The sequence below is a fragment of the Salmo salar genome, chromosome 20 (assembly GCF_965601325.2).
Source record: "Salmo salar chromosome 20, fSalSal1, whole genome shotgun sequence".
Taxonomy (NCBI): domain Eukaryota; kingdom Metazoa; phylum Chordata; class Actinopteri; order Salmoniformes; family Salmonidae; genus Salmo; species Salmo salar.
This window is the reverse complement of record NC_138310.1, coordinates 61,846,763-61,867,841: the sequence shown is the minus strand read 5'-3', so window position 1 is coordinate 61,867,841 and position 21,079 is coordinate 61,846,763. Positions and strand designations below refer to the sequence as shown.

At 41.8% G+C, this 21,079-nt stretch overlaps 1 protein-coding gene across 1 annotated transcript; it reads left to right on the top strand.

Moving 5' to 3' along the window:
* Positions 1-608: 608 nt before the first annotated feature.
* On the top strand, positions 609-15,182 carry LOC106581040 (exonuclease V). Its single transcript, XM_014162713.3, has 6 exons — positions 609-846; positions 1,144-1,462; positions 2,689-2,930; positions 3,178-3,285; positions 3,519-3,691; positions 10,758-15,182. Exons 1-6 carry the CDS (start codon positions 753-755, stop codon positions 11,280-11,282), a joined length of 1,461 nt encoding a protein of 486 aa, XP_014018188.1. The 5' UTR covers positions 609-752; the 3' UTR covers positions 11,283-15,182.
* Positions 15,183-21,079: the final 5,897 nt, after the last annotated feature.

Below are 21,079 nucleotides of genomic sequence, written 5' to 3'. Positions count from 1 at the left end.
AGTTTTCTTGCACCTTTATTTGTGGAACAATCTTCAAAATGTTCTTAAATGTGATGTTTTGGTGCCTTTGGGGCAATTCAGAAGGCTGATTGAGGACCTTGTTACTGATGAATGTGTTTGTTTTTTATTACCATGTTCTTTCTCCTTGCATTTTGTATTTATATTGATGTGTGTATTTTCTGTAATTAATGTAATTCAGGGCTCATCTGTTAAAAAAAAAACAAGCCCTGGTCTCAGTATGACTTCTTTATTAAAAATAAAGGTTAAACAATTCTAACGCTCGCGTTGGTAGACGTCAACGTTTCCTGACTCCATACCACCGTATCAACGTTTATGCTGTGTTTCATTCTCTACGGACGCTTGGGCTAAGTCGACACAGCATCAAACTATTGATAGTTAAAGATGTAACTTTTTTTTGATACATTGTTTGTCAACTGCTTTATATCGAAGCATACATAGCACTACACTTTATACAAAGTATAAAACAAGACACCATATTTTGTTACAGTAACCAATCGCTGCAACACTAGTTACTCGCATGTGATCCTCCACAGAAACGAACCAATGAGACACGATCTAAACAATACTGACGTCAATGAGGGGTGTGACTTCACTCTAACAAGTCTGGGCAAAACAACTGCGTAATACAATTGTCTGTTATTGTCAGGTCCAATAATTAACATTATTTGACTACGCGTAATTATGAGTTAAAGAATCAGTCTTAGTCTAGTAATGCACTTTCACTTTTTACAATGAATTCAAAAACAACTCCAAGGGACGATCCATTAGATGACGGGTGTGATATAAGCGATGCACAACTCCTCAGGATACAGTCGGAGCGTCTCGGTGAGTATGACTACTTATTGAAATGTTTGCTAACAGCATTTCTAGACGATGCATGCCCAATGCGATTATTGAATACTATGAACTGTTTTGATGAACTGTATTGTCTTGCGTGTCTCTTCTCTTCTGTATCCTATGCGTGAATGTACATTACAGCAATACAGTGCCATAGTTTATACACTACATTTTAAAAAGTTGTCCATAGGTCAATATTCTATACAGTTAATAAACTACAGTATAACTATTACTTCTCTGAAGTTCCCTTACTACAGTATCTTTCTTCTATTTCATCTACTCTAGCCCCGTCTGACCAACCTAGTTTGACTCCCCCTGCTGGTACCAGTTTGACTCCTGCTGGTACCAGTCTGACTCCTGCTAGTACCAGTTTGACTCCTGCTGGTACCAGTCTGACTACCGCTGGTGGTACCAGTCTGACTCCCGCTGGTGGTACCAGTCTGACTCCTGCGTATGGTACCAATGTGACTCCTGCTAGTGGTACCAGTACCAGTTTGAGCGCTGGTGCTGATCAACACAGTCCGACACTGGGTGTGTGTGTGGTCGATGATGGCCAGTCCCTTGCCAAGAAGGAGGAGAGAATCGATGGCCAAATTAAGAAACGGTAAACCCACTCAAGTATTTTATGCAAAGTTTAACCTTTGAAAACAGTTCTCAACACTGCAGTGCCATACAGAGTTATTTGACTCTGGTTCCCTTTATATGATGTGTGACGACCTAGAAAAAGCTCAAACCAAGTTTATTCAATTACTGGGTCATACAGCTGCAAAGACAAAGCATGATTACACAAGCACATATATTTATAACCTACTAATAGGCGGGGTCAACTCCTTCAACATCTAGACAGCCAATACATCTCTGTAGCTCGGCAGGAACTTAATTGGTTCCTCTCACTGGTGAAGTCATGGCTCTGCCTGATGCTAGAACCTGCGTGGAAGTGTATGTGTGTGAGATAGGACTGTTGTGGTGGGCCCTTCTGGTCCCCCTCCCAGAGGTTGCTTCTCACTTCATATGTTGATTTATGAAGTCCTCGCTCCTCCCAGGTTCTGCAGCTGGCCTGCCTTATCAGAGACTAACTATTAACCCTTCACCTCCCTCCTTAGAAACATGGTACAGAATATTACCTTTCTGAACTTCCCCTTGTCTCCCACTTTCCATACACCAAATTCCTATCCACCCTTCATTGACCCCAACATATACATTCCTTATACATGTAATCAATAAGTTATATTAATGGTAACAGGAATAACAATATTTCAAGCTAGAATCCAACAGATGCTTTTGTGCAACCTAGAGGGGGGCAACATAGAGGGGATCAGCAACTTCTGTTCTGTGTGTGTGAAAGACTGGGATGATTAACAGCTCCTGTCTGTGTGTGTCTGTGTGTGTGCATGTACATTAGCGCTGGGAATTGCCAGGGACATCACGAAATGATATTATCACGATACTTAGGTGCCGATATGTATTGCAATTCTCACGATTCTATATGTATTGCGATTCATGTATTGCTCACTATACAGTATGTCTGCTGCAGAGAGACAAGAGAGAGCCATGATTAAAAACGAGTTTTGATCAGTCATGGAAATAAAAGTGCAGAAAACATGTTGGCTCACTATTTAAAAAGAAGATGGAGAACAAGCTACTGTATAGGATGAAAAATACCCGCTTTTTGGCACAGGTACAGCCATCTAGTGCTAGCAAAAAATATTTGTGTTACAAATCGATACTTGGAGTCAAAGTATCAATATAATATCATCCAAAATAATATTGCGATATGTAACTATCGATTTATTTTTTATTCCCCCCATTACTAACGTGTCTGTCCATCAGGGGTCACGTGGTCGTGGCCACGTTCGAAAGGCTGAGCAACAATAGGAGCATTGTTGCCCTGTCTATCCCAGACCAGAGTCCAATGGAGAGGTTCAGTAAGCATCACCTGAATGTTACTCAGCTGTGTGAGCAGTCATGGTGTGAAATTAAAGTGGTCTATGGGTTCCTCAAGCCTCATATGAAGAGGAGAGAGATGAGAAGGACTGCAGTGATGACCGGGGCCAGTATTCATCTTGCTAGAGGTAAGCAGCATGTTGTGCCCTAGAAAAAGTAATCATATATTTCCATAACCATAATGAACTACTTTATGAGCCAATCCTGAATAGAAGAAGGTCATTGGCCCATAGACTGCTTTCATATAACAAGTAATTTTGTAACTTCAACTTTCCCCATAACATAAATCCCTGTGTATGCTTGATTACTTTATGGATGATGTGGAGGTAGTTAGTGATGATAACCAATTTCCTGTTCTTGTATATATGTGTCTAGAACTGGAGGCAAACCCAGATGCTGTGACTGTGGTTGTTCATACCAGAGAGGACAGGGAAGCCTTGAAACTCATCAACCTGATACAGATGGTCCCAGCTCTGGAGGCAGGTATGGTAGTACTGATCAGGTTTGATAGAGTACACTAAATATGATCATACTGTAATGATGACAAAAGATGATAAACTGTTGCAAATAGCCATCTCAGAATCTGTGTGTGTGTGTGTGTGTGTGTGTGTGTGTGTGTGTGTGTGTGTGTGTGTGTGTGTGTGTGTGTGTGTGTGTGTGTGTGTGTGTGTGTGTGTGTGTGTGTGTGTGTGTGTGTGTGTGTGTGTGTTTCCCAGGCCAGCTTGTGCGGGAGTTTCCAGTGTTAGGTGTGTTGGATGGGGTGTTTTTCCTGGGTGTGGTTGATGAGCTGTATTGTAGTAAGTCTGGGGAACTGGTCCTGAGTGAACTGAAGACCCGCAGTCACAACTCCCTGCCGCATCCTGCCCAGGCCAAGGGACACTCTCTACAGGTAGGCTACACAAAGTGCCGGCCCAGCCAATAAACGATATAAGAGGCCGCTAGCGGGACTGTCACGCCAAATAATGTCCCCCGGCCAAAAAGTGTCCCCCTCTGCGTCACAATAGGATTCGATCAACTATTAGCGTCCGTTGCTATATCAACGGTGTGATGACCTAATGATTCGAATTTTGGAGATCATTACAGCCTAAATGATGTTCTTTTTATCATCGCTATGCAAACACCCGACTAGAATTTCTCTGAATGTTGTGCCTCTTGTCGAGGGCAGTGGTGCCTTCATAGTACTTCGCCTGGTTGGAAAGATAAAATAAAATCTCCTCGAGGGATGCCATTGAAGTGCAAGTTACATACTCAAACTGGACAGAAAGCTACAATAACAGTTACAGTAGCTAGCTAAATAAACCTGGTTAGCTAGCCCGCTATTGTAGCTGGCTAGCTGACTTTGTATTTATTTAACCTTTTATTTAACTAGGCAAGTCAGTTAAGAACAAATTCTTATTTACAATGACAGCCTACCAAAAGGCCTCCTGCGGGGACGGGGGCTGGGATTAAAAATAAAACAATTATAAAATATATATAGGACAAAAGACGCATCACGACAAGAGAGACAACACAACTACACAAAGAGAGACCTAAGACAACAACAACATAGCAAGGCAGAAACACATGACAACACAGCATGGTAGCGACACAACATAACAATATGGTAGCAACACAACATGGTAGTAGCACAAAACATGGTACAAACGTTATTGGGCACAGACAACTGCACAAAGGGCAAGAAGGAAGAGACAACAATACATCACACAACGCAGCCACAACAGTCAGTAAGAGTGTCCATGATTGAGTCTTTGAATGAAGAGATGGAGATACAACTGTCCAGTTTGAGTGTTTGTTGCAGCTCGTTCCAGTCACTAGCTGCAGCGAACTGAAAAGAGGAGCGACACAGGGATGTGTGCTTTGGGGACCTTTAACAGAATGTGACTGGCAGAATGGGTGTTGTATGTGGAGGATGAGGGCTGCAGTAGATATCTCAGATGGGGTGAGTGAGGCCTAAGAGGGTTTTTATAAATAAGCATCAACCAGTGGGTCTTGTGACGGGAATACAGAGATTACCAGTTTACAGAGGAGTATAGAGTGCAGTGATGTGTCCTATAAGGAGCATTGGTGGCAAATCTGATGGCCAAATGGTAAAGAACATCTAGTCGCTCGAGAGCACCCTTACCTGCCGATCTATAAATGAAGTCTCTGTAATCTAGTATGGGAAGGATGGTAATCTGAAACAGGGTTAGTTTGGCAGCTGGGGTGAAAGGGGAGCCATTATGATAGAGGAAACCAAGTCTAGATTTAACTTAGCCTGCAGCTTTGATATGTGCTGAGAGAAGGACAGTGTACCGTCTAGCCATACTCCAAAGTACTTGTATGAGGTGACTACCTCAAGCTCTAAACCCTCAGAGGAAGTAATCACACCTGTGGGGAGAGGGGCATTCTTCTTACCAAACCACATTACTTTTTTTGACATGTTCAGCACAAGGTTAAGGGTAGAGAAAGCTTGTTGGACACTAAGAAAGGTTTGTTGTAGAGCATTTAACACACAATCCGGGGAGGGGCCAGCTGAGTATAAGACTATAATCTGCATATAAATGGATGAGAGAGCTTCCTACTGCCTGAGCTATGTTGTTGATGTAAATTGAGAAGATCGTGGGAGCTAGGATCGAGCCTTGGGGTACTCCCTTGGTGATAGACAGTGGCTGAGACAGCAGATTTTCTGACTTCATGCACTCTTTGAGAGAGGTAGTTAGCAATCCAGGCCAAAGACCCCTCAGACACCAATACTCCTTAGTCAATACCCACAAGAATGGAATGGTCTGCTGTATCAAAAGCTTTGGCCAAGTCAATAAAAATAGCAGCACAACATTGCCTAGAATCAAGGGCAATGGTGACATCATTGAGGACCTTTAAGGTTGCAGTGATGCGTCCATAACCTGAGCGGAAACCACATTGCATACCAGAGAGAATACTATAGACATCAAGAAAGCCAGTCAGTTGATTATTGACAAGTTTTTCCAACACTTTTGATAAACAGGGCAAAATAGAAATAGACCTGTAACAGTTCGGACCAGCTTGAGCTCCCCCTTTAAATAAAGGATGAACCATGGCTGCCTTCCAAGCAATTGGAACCTCCCCAGAAAGGTGAGACAGGTTAAAAAGGTTGGAGATAGGCTTGGCGATGATAGGGGCAGCAACGTTAAAGAAGGCTCTAAACATCTGACCAAGATGTTTTTTTGGGGTCAAGTTTAAGGAGCTCCTTTAGCACCTCGGACTCAGTGACAGCCTGTAGGGAGAAACTTTGTAGCGGGGCAGTGGAAAAAGAGGGAGATTAGGAAATGTTGGACGGGCAAGGAAGCATGGCTGAGTCAAATAGGAATCCTGACTTAATGAAGTGGTGATTAAAGAGCTCAGCCATGTGCTTCTTGTCAGTAACAACCACATTATCAACATTAAGGGACATGGGCAGCTGTGAGGAGAAGGGTTTATTCTCCAGGTCTTTAACCATTTTCCAGAACATCTTGGGGTTACACCCACAGAGAGAGAACTGCTCCTTAAAGTAACTAACTTTGGCCTTCCGGATAGCCTGAGTGCACTTATTTCTCATTTGCTTGAACGAGAGCCAGTCAGCCTGCGTATGCATGTGCCGAGCCTTTCGCCAAATGCAATTCTTGAGGTGGAGTAACTCTGAAAGATCACGGTCGAACCAGGGGCTGAACTTGTTTTTAATTCTAATTGTCTTTATGGGGGCATGTTTGTTAACAATACGACTGAAAATATGAAAAGAGAAGGTCCAAGCGTCTTCAACAGAGGGTATCAAGCTAATTTTATACAATTTTAAAGAGGCCAGTTCATGATGGAAGGCTTGCTCATTAAAGTTTATTAGCAAGCGTTTATGGCAAATCAGGACAGGTCGCTTCACTGAGCAGCCATTACGAACACAGGCTGTAAAACAGTGATCACTAAAGTCATTACAGAAAACACCAGACTGATACCTATCAGGATTATTTGTGAGGATAACATTGAAGAGAGTAGCCTTTTCTGAGTTTTTGGAGTCATACCTTGTGGGATTGGTAATAATCTGAGAAAGATTTAGGGAGTCCCATTGCTTTAGGACTTGGTCAGGTGTTTTAAGAATGTCCCAGTTAAGCTGCCCTAAACTGGGACATGCTTAAACCACCTGACCAAGTCCTAAGGTACAGGCCGGTGCTGATGGGGGACATTAGCACCCAGCAACAGTCAACAAAGAGCTATTTGAAAGTTTAATGCTTAAAACCAGCAAATCATATTGTTTGGGGAAAGACTTTATGGATACAACCGAGCACTGAAGGTGATCCTTGGTAAAGATTGCCACTCCACCACCTTTGGAAGATCTGTCTTGCTTGAAAAAGGTTAACCTTTCTGGTTATAACATCAGTATTCAAAACACTCTTCCTTGACCACATCTCAGTAATGACCAACACATCTGGATTGGAGCTGTGAACCCACACTTTCAATTGATCCATTTTAGGTAATAAGCTTCTAGTGTTAACGTGCAGAAAACCCAGGCTTTTACGAGAGCAGAAATCAGTGAAGCAGATATCAGAGCACAAGTCAGAATTGGGCCTAGCAACAGTAGATGGGCCAGGGTGTGCATGCACAGATATCATCAACAGTAATACAATCAAGGCACGGCATAGGACAGGGGGAGCTCTGCAGTGCTGATTTATGACATGTGAATGTGGATCAGATGGCAACAAGATCATATTGTACAGCAATTTCATCAGGTAACATGAATTCAAAGCCGGCGAGAGGTGGTTAGAATTGGATGGGAGGCCAAAAGTCTGTGTAACCAATAGAGAGTCAGAGTCCCAAGTGGGGGAACAAACAGTCTGTCCCACGGTTGGGTAAAGAAAGTTTGTAGTCAACAAAGCATGCAGGAGTCATGAGGCAAATAGCAAAATGCACAAGACATTTTAAAAATATATAACGACTTGGGGCTAGCCATTGTAAGTTCAGAGTTTCTCGCCCAACAGTGTGTGTGTGCTGGAGGTGAGCGAAAAGCTCGGGAGAGGGGGGAGTGTGGTGGTGGTGGTACCTGTACCAGACAGGGGGAGACATGCCAGGGCAGACGGTGAACAAATTGCCAGGTGGAATCCAAGCAGCAGTGCAGCAATCAACGGGAGTAGGTGTCACACCCACCTGGGAGAAGCTTTTATTTCTGGAAGCAGTTTTCTTGTAGAAAATGTCAGTGAATGGTCCTTGAACAGCAGGATGGGGCTTCAAAGGGTGCTTTAAAGACTCCTGCCACTTGTTGGTCCCAAAGACAACACCTTTTACTTCACACCTCAGTGCTAATTGAAGTGGTATCTGGTCTGTCCTTGCAAGCCTGGCAGCCTTAACTCAGCATTCACTCCCCATAAAGTAAAATATATCATTGTAATGTACTTTATTTTATTTTTTAAATATTTTTTCTTCTTGGCTTTCAAAATAGCACCAGACCAAACACTACTCACTCCGTTCCAGGTTGGATGGTGTCCTCAGGTCTCTGCTGTTTGTTTGCTAGAACACCCTCTGTATAGCTTGTAAAAAGGAAACCTTGGTAGCAGTAATCGCTCCGGTTAATTCTGGTCAACATTAGGTTGTAGGTTTGGTGTTTTGATCTGGAACGAAGGCCATTCTGTGGAAGGTAGCATCCTGCATATGTCCCTGCCCGAAAAATTCTAGTTTATCTAACTCCAAATCTATCATTTTGTAAAAAAACATGTTGAAAAATGTGAGAGCTCACATGCAGCTCTGTCTCTGAGGGAGGTGGGTGACTAGGCAGGCTGAGGTAAATTAGGACAGTAGCTAGCGACGTCAATCTAAAAACAGGTTAAATTATTTCTTCCTATTTAACAAAGTGTGTTCTCTTTCCAGTCTTTTCGGTCCTCTGAAGCAGCAGGTTGTCACCGTCAAAAATACCGTCCTTGGAGAGCAATTCTGAGATATTCATTTTGCGCGGACTGAGTGAGCGCTTATTAGGTGAAATAGAACTAGAACTACCCACGTCCTCCTTCCTTCACGACCTCTACGAGGTAAAATAGAGCCAAGCAACCAGTATAGCAACGGACGCTTTTGTTCATTACGTAATCAGGTCAGAATTTTGCAAGTTCTAGCAACAGCCCTAACAACAGAAGCTAGAACTCATCGAATCCCATTGTGACGTGGGGGGAGGACACTATTTGGCATGACAGGCCCCCAACCATCTACACTGTAAACAAAAATCATGTTGTTTAAAAAATATATATTATTAAGTAACTGGTTCCACAACCTTTTTTTAGTTTACTCAACTTTTTGGTCAAAGTGTTACCAGAACTTAACATTTGTAGTTGGCCCAAACTTAGCTCCAACATGAGAGAACTTAGGCAAAAATTTGGTCAACTTAAAATGTGTTTTTCTCAAAATGTTTCATGTTCATTTAGTTCGAAATTGTTATTTGGGCAGCTTACCTAAAAAAAAGAATGTTACACACACACAGTGATTTTAACATACAATGTTTTCAACTTACATATTGTACATGATTACATTGTGCATGTTAATTTATACAGTAATTCGTATTCAACATGTCCACCTGGGATTTGAACTCACAAACTCTTGGTTCACAGCATTCCAATCTTCTGGAGCTAAGTTTGGGCCAACACATTTTTATTAGTTCAGGTAACACTAGGACCAAAAAGTTGAGTAAACATAAAAAAGGCTCTGGAACCAGTGTAGCACTTACACTACCGTTCAAAAGTTTGGGGACACTTAGAAAATGTCCTTGTTTTTCAAAGAAAAGCACATTTTTTGTCCATTTAAAATAACATAAAGTTGATCAGAAATACAGTGTAGACTTTGTTAATGTTGTAAATTACTATTTTTGCTGGAAACAGCAAATATTTTATGGAATATCTACATAGGCATACAGAGGCTCATTATCAGCAACCATCACTCTTGTATTCCAATGGCAAGTTGTGTTAGCTAATCAAAGTTTATCATTTTAAAAGGCTAATTGATCATTAGAAAACCCTTTTTGCAATTATGTTAGCACAGCTGAAAACTGTTGTGCTAATTAAAGATCAATACAACTGGCCTTCTTTAGACTAGTTGAGTATCTGGACCATCAGCATTTGTGGGTTCAATTACAGGCTCAAAATGACCAGAAACAAAGAGCTTTCTTCTGAAACTCGTCAATCTTTTCTTGTTCTGAGAAATGAAGGCTATTCCATGTGAGAAATTGGCAAGAAACTGAAGATCTCGTACAACGCTGTGTACTACTCCCTTCACAGAACAGCACAAACTGGCTCTAATCAGAGTAGAAAGAGGAGTGGGAGGCCCCGGTGCACAACTGAGCAAGAGGACAAGTACATTAGAGTGTCTAGTTTGAGAAACAGAAGCCTCACAAGTCCTCAACTGGCAGCTTCATTAAATAGTACCCGCAAAACACCAGTCTCAACGTCAACAGTGAAGAGGTGACTCCGGGATGCTGGCCTTCTAGCAAAGATAAGGACATTTCTAAGTGACCCCAAACTTTTGAACGGTAGTGTGTATCTCAATACCTTAGAAATTACGATCTTGCATTTGGGGCTTTCTGACAGTCTTCGTGGTATTAATATGCAGGGAGCATAAATTGTACAATTGTAAACTAACAAAAACTTTTTTCAAGTTAGAACCCATGTATATTAGTTAATATACAGCACCAACTACATACATATATGTTAGGGACCATTATCTGCTACCTGGACTTTATTCATAATTAGTTGAAACAAGTTTTTTTTTTACAGTGTAGCTTAGGGCCCCCAAAAGGCCCTATGCTACACTACCACACCACACACTAGGTCTCTCTGATGTTTCGCTGACCTCTTTGGTGTCGCTCTCTCTTTGACCTTTCTCTCTCTTTCTGGTCTCTCATTTATCTGTCCCTCTGGTCTCTGACTCTTCTCTGATTGTTCTCTCTCTGTTGACTTTCCCTCTCTGATCTCTCGCACTCTCTCTGATCTCTCTGTCAGGTGGGTGTGTATAAGCTGCTGTTTGACTCCATGGTTCAGGGTTCTATGAAGCGGGATCAGCTCCTCCACTACCTCAAGCTCCGGCCCCACCAGGCCTTTGGGTCAGAGCTCCAGAGCTATGCCCAGAAATTGGGCCTCCTGGCAGTCACCTTCGGAGAGCTTGTGGACCACCTGTTGGTTGTGCTACATTTCTGTAACCTCCAGCCCATTGACAAGCTATGCCTGGAATACAGACATCAGAGCTCCGGAGTCCTCATAGGAAACAGGGAGGTAGAGTTTAAGGAGACCCAGCTAAGGGCTGAGCTCAGGGACTACCTGGCCTTCTGGAGGGGGGAGAGGGAGCCCCATGGAGTGGATATTGAGGATATAGAAGAGGCTTGGAAGTGTAGGATGTGCCCCTATGAGGAGAGCTGTGAATGGAAGAGGAGTAGGTTGCAAGAGGTGATGGTTGATGGCAGTAAGAAAGCCAAATTGGATGGTTCTAAATCAGAGTCTCCCAATTCAAGTCGGAGGGTCCCAAATTGAAGTTTGTCAGGTCTGAGAATCCAAAATGGGAGAGTCCAGGGTTGGATAGTCCAACAGTGGATAGCCTGACATCGGTATGACTTCCGTCATAATTTTAGGGGTTTACAATAGGGTTGAATAGAGGGGAGTGGCCTCCCGAGTGGCGCAGTGTTCTAAGGCACTGCATCGCAGTTCTAGCTGTGCCACTAGAGATTCTGGGTTCGAGTCCAGGCTCTGTCGCAGCCGGCCGTGACCAGGAGACCCATGCGGCGGCGCACAATTGGCCTAGCTCAGCGCTGTCCGGATTAGGGGAGGGTTTGGCCGGCAGGGATATCCTTGTCCCATCGCGCACTAGTGACTCGTGTGGCAGGGTGGGCGCAGTGCACGCTGACACGGTCGCCAGAGGTACTGTGTTTCCTCCAACACATTGGTGTAGCTGGCTTCCGGGTTAAGTGGGCATTGTGTCAAGAAGCAGTGCGGCTTGGTTGGGCTGTGTTTCGGAGGACCCACAGCTCTCGATCTTCGCCTCTCCCGAGTCCATACGGGAGTTGCAGCAACGAGAAAAAACTGTAACTACCAACTGGATACCACGAAATTGGGGCAAAAAAGGGGTACATTTTTTTATACATTTTGAATAGCGGGAACCGGGTTACAGAGATCTACTGAGATTTCCCTCCCAAACCCACTCCCTTTTCCCGGGATAAATAACTGAGAAACTGGTAAATTATAATACATTATTTCAGCATGACATAAAATGGAACTGTTAAATTATACAGTTGAAGTCAGAAGTTTACGTACACTTAGGTTGGAGTCATTAAAACTCATTTTTCAACCACTCCACAAATTTCTTGTTAACAAACTATAGTTTTGGCAAGTCGGTTAGGACATCTACTGTGTGCATTACACAAGTAATTTTTCCAACAATTGTTTACAGACAGATTATTTCACTTATAATTCACAGTATCACAATTCCAGTGGGTCAGAAGTTCACATACACAAAGTTGACAGTGCCTTTAAATAGCTTGGAAAATTCCAGGAAATAATGTCATGGCTTTAGATGCTTCTGATAGGCTAATTGACATAATTTGAGTGAATTGGAGGTGAACCTGTGGATGTATTTTAAGGCCTACCTTCAAACTCAGTGCTTCTTTGCTTGACATCATGGGAAAATCAAAAGAAATCAGCAAAGACGTCAGAAAAGAAATTGTAGACCTCCACAAGTCTGGTTCATCCTTGGGAGCAATTTCCAAACACCTGAAGGTACCACGTTCATCTGTACAAACAATACTATGCAAGTATAAACACCATGGACCACGCAGCCGTCATACCGCTCAGGAAGGAGATGCGTTCTGTCTCCTAGAGATTAACGTACTTTGGTGTAAAAAGTGCAAATCAATCCCAGAACAACAGCAAAGGACCCTGTGAGGATGCTGGAGGAAACGGGTACAAAAGTATCTATATCCACAGTAAAACGAGTCCTATATCGACATAACCTGAAAGGCCAATCAGCAAGGAAGAAGCCACTGCTCCAAAACCGGCATAAAAAAGCCAGACTACAGTTTGCAACTGCACATGGGGACAAAGATCGTACTTTTTGGAGAAATGGCCTCTGGTCTGATGAAACCAAAATAGAACTGTTTGGCCATAATAACCATCGTTATGATTGGAGGGAAAAGGGGGAGGCTTGCAAGCCGGAGAACACCATCCCAACCGAGAAGCACGGGGGTGGCAGCATCATGTTGTGGGGGTGCTTTGCTGCAGGAGGGACTGGTGCGCTTCACAAAATAGATGGCATCATGAGGATGGAAAATGATGTGGATATATTGAAGCAACATCTCAAGACATCAGTCAGGAAGTTAAAGCTTGGTCGCAAATGGGTCTTCCAAATGGACAATGACCCCACGCATACTTCCAAAGTTGTGGCAAAATGGCTTAAGGACAACAAAGTCAAGGTATTGGAGTGACCATCACAAAGCCCTGACCTCAATCCCATAGAAAATGTGTGGGCAGATCTGAAAAAGCATGTGCGAGCAAGATGGCCTACAAACCTGACTCAGTTACACCAGCTCTGTCACCCAACTTATTGTGGGAAGCTTGTGGAAGGCTACACGAAACGTTTGACCCAAGTTTAACAATTTAAAGGCAATGCTACCAAATACTAATTGAGTGTAACGGCTGTCTTTAGAGAGAGTGGACCAAAATGCAGCGGAGTTAGTGTTCATCGTATATTTAATGATCAAACGGACACTATACAATACAAAACAATAAACAGACAACCAAAACAGTCCTGTCACGTTTAACACAGTAACAAGAACAATTACCCACAAACCCCAAAGGAAAAGTAGGCTACTTATGTGTGACTCCCAATCAGCAATAACCCTCTACAGCTGTGCCTGATTGGAAGCCGCACGGCCAAAATAAACGAAACAAACCAACCTACACACTTCTCTTCTGCCACGTCCTGACCCAACTACACCCTCTACTGGTCAGGACGTGACATTGCGTGTATGTAAACTTCTGACCCACTGGGAATGTGATAAAAGAAATAAAAGCTGAAATAAGTCATTCTCTCTACTATTATTTTGACATTTCACATTCTTAAAATAAAGTGGTGATCCTAACTGACCTATGACAGGGAATTTTTACAAGGAATAAATGTCAGGAATTGTGAAAAACGGAGTTTAAATGTATTTGGCTAAGGTGTATGTAAACTTCCGACTTCAACTATATGTGATTTCTAAATCTGGCTTCTCTACTATCTGAATGATCAATCATTAACGCTCAAGGTGGGGACAGGCAGCACATCTCAGTACGGAGTGCAGTTCACAATGCATGCATCATCTCATCATGGTAACTTTTTTCTTGTGAAAGTTAAGACCCCATTCGCTGTAGCATAGCATATGTTACTGTAAATATATATATTTTTTTCATTGCAGCCTATCATTCAAATATCATTGCTTTAAATCAATGTGCACTCGAGCACTCACCCAGTCTTTCTCTCTCCATCAATTCCATATGGAATCATGTAATAACCAAAAAAGCGTTAAACAAATCAAAATAGATTTTTGTTTCTTCAAAGTTGCCATCCTTTGCCTTGATAACAGCTTTGCACACTCTTTGCATTCTGTCAACCAGCTTCATGAGGTAGTCACCTGCAATGCATTTCAATTAACAGGTGTGCCTTGTTAAAAGTACATTTGTGGAATTTCTTTCCTTAATGGGAGTTTGAAAGAAGAGCGAAAGCGCGATGGCGGTAGGATATACCAGTTATTTATTCAGACCCATAACCATTCAATCTTCGTGAAGAGAAATGCTAACCATCTTCATCTTATTCTAGTCCTATGTTATTCAAGCATGACATTACAATGATAACAACAAACTTATTTCATTCAGGGGTGCAACTTTCACTGTGGACAGGGGGGAGTCATGTCCCCCACACATTCTGAAATTGCATTTTTGTCCCCCCCCCCAGTTTTCTCATTGCAATGTGATACAAAAAGTGGCAACAGTGTGCTTTAGGACTATGCGGACGCCTCAGCACGGTCGGCTGGATTTTGGACTATGTGGACACAATAGTGGTCTGTCAGGCTGTGTGAAGGCCAAGCTTCTGGAAGGCTGGCTTTTTAGTTGTTCAGTTTGTCATTATTTCGTTTTTTATCTTGTTTGTTTATTTAATTTTTTTCCCCTGTAAAGCACATTGTGTTGCATTCCATGTCTGAAATGTGCTGTATAAATAAAGCTTGATTTGATTTGACCAGTTTGTCATTAGTTGTTCCATTTGTTATCCTTTTGTTTTTTTAAATCTTGTTTTTGTAGTAAATATTTCAGCTTTTATTTTCATTGTTTTTTGCTGAAAGCAAATTATGTTGCATTCCATGTCTGAAATGTGCTGTATAAATAAAGATTGATTTGACCAGCATAGTTCAGTGTGTATGTGTTGCCCTCTTTCACAGAGTTGTAAAAGCAAGCAGAGCAGAAACTTGGCTACTCTTTTAGTTGACTGATGTAGCTGGCAAGGTAACTGCTGCTTAAAATGAAACTAGTATTCCCAGTGCTGAGCTAGTATTGTAACTGACATGTAAAGTTAGCTAACGTTTCATCCCCTCACGAAGATAGTAGCTACCACAGCCAGGTCAGCTCTAGCCAGCTATCTGTCAGATTGCAATATGAGGTATTCCCAGTGCTGAGCTAGTATTGTAACTGACATGTGAAGTTAGCTAATGTTTCATCCCCTTACGAAGCTAGTAGCTACCACAGCCAGGTCAGCTCTAGCCAGCTATCTGTCAGATTGCAATATGAGGTGGCTATTTGCACTATCTGACAGCGGTTGTTTTTATGGAAATGTTTTGTAGCCTTTGTTTTGTCCAGTTTCAACAGAAGTAAATGAACTTGGCTAGCTTTTGCCAGTTGATTTACCATTAGAGAGAGAGATGGTTAAAAGTTGACTAACGTTACTGTAGCTATTATTTTTTCTTCAATCACAGTAGACATGAGTCAAACGATGAAACCATCGACCAAATGATTGAAAGCCGATATTCTGACGTTTTTTCAATGCAATGTGAGTTTATATTAGTCAGTATGGCATGTAACATTATTGATCTGTCAGTTTCCCTAGCTAATTCCCTACTTTTCACATTGACACCGTATTCCATGATCCGATAAATGGTTGATTTAGGTGCAATCTTACTGGCAGCAATATCCTTGCCTGTGAAACCCTTTTTGTGCAAAGCAATGATGACGGCACATGTTTCCTTGCAGGTAACCATGTTTGACAGAGGAAGAATAATGATTCCAAGCACCACCCTCCTTTTGAAGCTTCCAGTCTGTTATTCGAAATCAATCAGCATGACAGAGTGATCTCCAGCCTTGTCCTCATCAACACTCACACCTTTGTTAACGAGAGAATCACTGACATGATGTCAGCTGGTTCTTTTGTGGCAGGGCTGAAATGCAGTGGAAATGTTTTTTGGGGATTCAGTTAATTTGCATGGCAAAGAGGGACTTTGCAATTCATCTGATTACTCTTAATAACATTCTGGAGTATATGCAAATTGCCATCATACAAACTGAGGCAGCAGACTTTGTGAAAATTTATATTTGTATCATTCTCAAAACTTTTGGCCACGACTGTACATTGATGTCTTGAAAATTAGGTTTATAAGAAATTCGGACTTGTGTAAGCCCCACAGCTATACTCGAGGATGTGGGCATACTACAGGCTCTATAGCCTACGTATGTCGGGTGTTCTGCAGTGACGTCTAAATTGCTTTGAATTAATCAGCGCCTTGGAGAGTGCTGTCCATTTCACCACCATAGATAGTTGGCTACTTGGCTGTTTACCGTCTGCTGCGCTGCTAAATTGTGTTTGACACTTTTTTCTCATGAGCCCCCGGATAACCCCACCTCTCGCCCTCATTATGTGTTCCGGGACCTCGCGATTTACAAATTAAGCACTGGATATGGCCTACCCTAGGATGACGATATCCAGGCAGATACAAGTACATGTGTAATCAATACTTATTGAAATTTAAAAGGTGCAAAGCTCGCTCACCGTAGTAGCCTAACAGCAGAGAATCCCCTCCTCGATCAAGAGCCTTGCTGGCTAATATTTGTTTTGTGTGTGCAGCAAACTGTGAGTAGCATTTTTTTTGTTACTTGTATACTTGTATAGTTTAGGTCAGAAATTGTACAAAATATTCACAATGTGCTCATTAGCATTTAGTTAGTATTCTCAATTGGATTTTACATGTACTTGTTAGCATTTTCTAACCTTCGGATTACAGTGTATAAATGGGGTTTGAAAATAGCCCCCCTTGTGTTCGGTGCCGGTATTACCAAATTTCCAGTTATGGCACAAGGTCGGTTTTAAGGTTTGGGTACCGCCCAAGCCTAATAGAGAGAGGACGTATAGGCTTATACACATGTTGCACAACATTAGGGAAACAATTATGAAAGGGAGCCTATATATGCGTCAGCCTACTAATTATAAAAATGTTAACTATTTGGGGCTTGGGACATGAAATGTCTTTAATATAGGTCTCATAAAATGTATAGCTCAGGAAGAATCAGGCTTGAATTTTCATGCTTATCAAAGCTCTAATCAAATCCAGACATATTTATATGCTTTATATGCTATGCATGCTATGCTTTAGAATGACACTTCTGGTTTTGGAGGGAAATACCAGGTTACCTGGGAGAAAAGTGATTTATTCTAGGGATGGAACATTTGTAAAATACCGGGAAAATATTAAAAACTAGTGTACAGGTGTCTTATCTTAATTTGTTCATTCTGTTGTCACTGACAATTTTCCTGCTTCACAGGAAATTCAAATGAGCCTTATTATTTACATAAATTAACTGAAAACCTGCAGTTCTTTCCCTCTCGCTCGCTCAAAGACATAACACAACATAGATATTGGTCTCCACCATGACATACAGTACAACTGTATCCGAAATGCAGCCGTAATCTGCACCTAAACTATAGCCTACCTGTAACCTATCAAATCTGATTTTCTATTAGATATGATTTTTTTTTTTTTAAATAATCAAATCCTCTTGCCTCAAGATTATTTTACTCCTGCGACGAAACTGGTCAAATTAAGATGCAACATCTCTAGTGTGAAGTGTGGTTCAGGAAGTTTCTACCGTAGCCTTAAGCCAGTAAACCTATTAAGCAATCAGATGTGCAATAACCACTAAGAACTGTACATTCCTTTTTATAACAATATATTTCTATATAAATATCTGTTCTACATGTACAGTGTCTTCAAAAACTATTCCCACCCCTTGACTTTTTTCACATTTTGTTGTGTTACAGCCTAAATTTAAAATTGATAAAATTGAGATTTTGTGTCACTGATCTACACACAATAACCCATAATGTCAAACTGGATTTATGTTTTTTACTCCACAATACTGACATAAATTACAGAGTGAAAAGAAGGAAGCCTGTACAGAATAAAAAAATATTCCAAAACATGCATCCTGTTTGCAATAAGGCACTAATGTAATACTGCAAAAAATGGGGCAAAGAAATTAACATTTTGTCCTGAATACAAAGTTTGGGGAAAATCCAACACAACACATCACTGAGTACCGCTCTTCTGGCAGGCCGACGGATGAATCTGGGTTTGGCGGATGCCAGGAGAACGCTACCTGCCCCAATGCATAGAGCCAACTGTAAAGGTTGGTGGAGGAGGAATAATGGTCTGGGACTTTTATGGTTCGGCTAGGCCACTTAGTCCAGTGAAGGGAAATCTTAATGGTGCAGAATACAATTACATTTTAAACGATTCTGTGCTTCAAACTTTCTGGCAACAGTTTGGGGAAGGCCCTTTCCTGTTTCAGCATGACAATGCCACCGTGCACAAAGCGAGATGGCAGTGTTTGGTATACTCAGTGTATGCCTATCTACTCCCCAAAAATGTATGTGAAGTATATCATATCAGGTCATGGAGAGAAAGAACTCGTGGTCTGGCACCTACAATCCCTAATGTCCACACAGCCTAATTTAGTCAGATGCTTACGTAGTCTGTCCACGAGAGATTATCTGTTTGCTAACGTTCACAATTTATGAATTTAAAAAAACCTGTGATTACTTCCTATAGTGTGAAAAATATCTAACTGTGAAAATGACATTTAATATTGTGAAAATAAAATATAATTATGAATACAAAACCTACATGAAATGTCCTTTTTTATATATACAGCACCTTGTAGGCTCGGCCCTAATTGATGTGCTCTCTGACACCTGGAGTTGCATGGCAAATGGTCCAGGAACACAAAGGAAGCACAAAGGACAATGCCAAAGGATTAGTCAGCCCTTCCCCCCTCAGAGGGTCCAAATTGTATCTGTCTGTTACAGTATCCAGAGGACTGACCATTGAATGTGTGATAGAGTAGATACCAGACATGGATACCATAGTGTTATTCTATCTGAAAGTTGTCCCCTAAAGAGGACTCTGAAGCTATCTATGAGTATTTTACACGCATTTGGAAAGTATTCATCAATATGCACACAATACCCCATAATAACAAAGTGAAAACAGTTTTTAGAAATGTTTGCAAATTTATAAAAATAATAATACCTTATTTACATAAGTATTCAGACCCTTTGCTATGAGACTTGAAATTAAGCTCAGGTGCATCCTGTTTCCATTGATCATCCTTGAGATGTTTCTACAACTTGATTGGAGTCAGTCTGTGGTAAATTCAATTGATTGGAAATGATTTGGAAAGGCACACACCTGTCTATATAAGGTCCCACAGTTGACAGTGCATGTCAGAGCAAAAACCAAACCTTAAGGTCAAAGGAATTGTCCTTAGAGCTCTGAGACAGGATTTTGTTGAGGCACAGATCTGGGGAAGGGTACCAAAAAATGTCTGCAGCATTGAAGGTCCCCGTCATTCTTAAATGCAAGAAGTTTGGAACCAGCAAGACTCTTCCTAGATCTGGCCGCCCGGCCAAACTGAGCAATCAGGGGAGAAGGGCCTTGGTCAGGGAGGTGACCAAGAACCCGATGGACACTCTGACAGAGCTCCATCTCTGTGGAGATGGGAGAACCTTCCAGGATAACCATCTCTGCAGCACTCCACTAATCAGGCCTTTATGGTAGAGTGGCCAGACGGAAGCCACTCTTCAATTTAAAGTCACATGACAGCCCGCTTGAAGTTTGTCAAAAGGTACCTGGCACCTAAAGGACACTCAGACCATGAGAAACAACATTCTCTGGTCTGATGAAACCAAGATTGAACTCTTTGGCCTAAATGCCAAGTGTCACTTCTGGAGGAAACCTGGCACCATCCCTACATTGAAGCATGGTGGTGGCAGCATCATGCTGTGGGGATGTTTTTCAGTGGCAGATACTGGGAGACCAGTCAGGATCAAGGGAAAGATGAACGGAACAAAGTACAGAGGGATCCTTGATGAAAACTTACTCCAGAGTGCTCAGAACATCAGACTGGGGCGAAGGTTAACCTTCCAACAGGACAACGACCATAAACACTGAGCCAAGACAACGCATGAGTGGCTTCGGGACAAGTCTATGAATTTCCTTGACTGGCCCAGCCAGAGCCTGGACTTGAACCCGATCTAACATCTCTGGAGAGACCTGAAAATAGCTGTGCAGCGACGCTCCCCATCCAACCTGACAGAGCTTGAGAGGATTTGAAGAGAAGAATGGGAGAAATTCCACAAATACAGGTGTGCCAAGTTTGTAGCGTCATACCCAATAAGACTTGAGGCTGTAATCGCTGCCAAAGGTGCTTAAACAAAGTACTGAGTAAAGGGTCTGAATACTTATGTAAATGTGATATTTCAAAAAAATGTATATCTACATTTGCATACATTTCTAAAAACCTATTTTTGCTTTGTCATTATGGGTTAGTGTGTGTAGATTGATGAGGGGAAAAAACAATTTCAAGGCTGTAACGTAACAAAATGTGGAAAAAGTCAAGGGGTCTGAATTCTTTCTGAATGCACTGTATGTATGATCTCTGTGGTAACTTGGGAACTCTAAATTATTCTATAGAAAGGGGTTTTATGGTTCATTTCTGGGATCTTTTATTTCAGCTCGTGAAACATGGGACCAACACTTTACGTGTTGCATTTATATTTTTGTTTAGTGTATCTTTATGAAGTCAGATAAACATTTTAATAGGTTAATTGCTTAGTCTTATTATGAGCCGCATGTGAGGTACAGTGTATATATAATATGCATATATCAAATATTACCCCACCACAACCTCTTCAACCTCAGGCGGCTGAAGAAATTTGGTATGGCCCCTATGTCCCTCTACTTGAAAATCAGAGGCAAAGT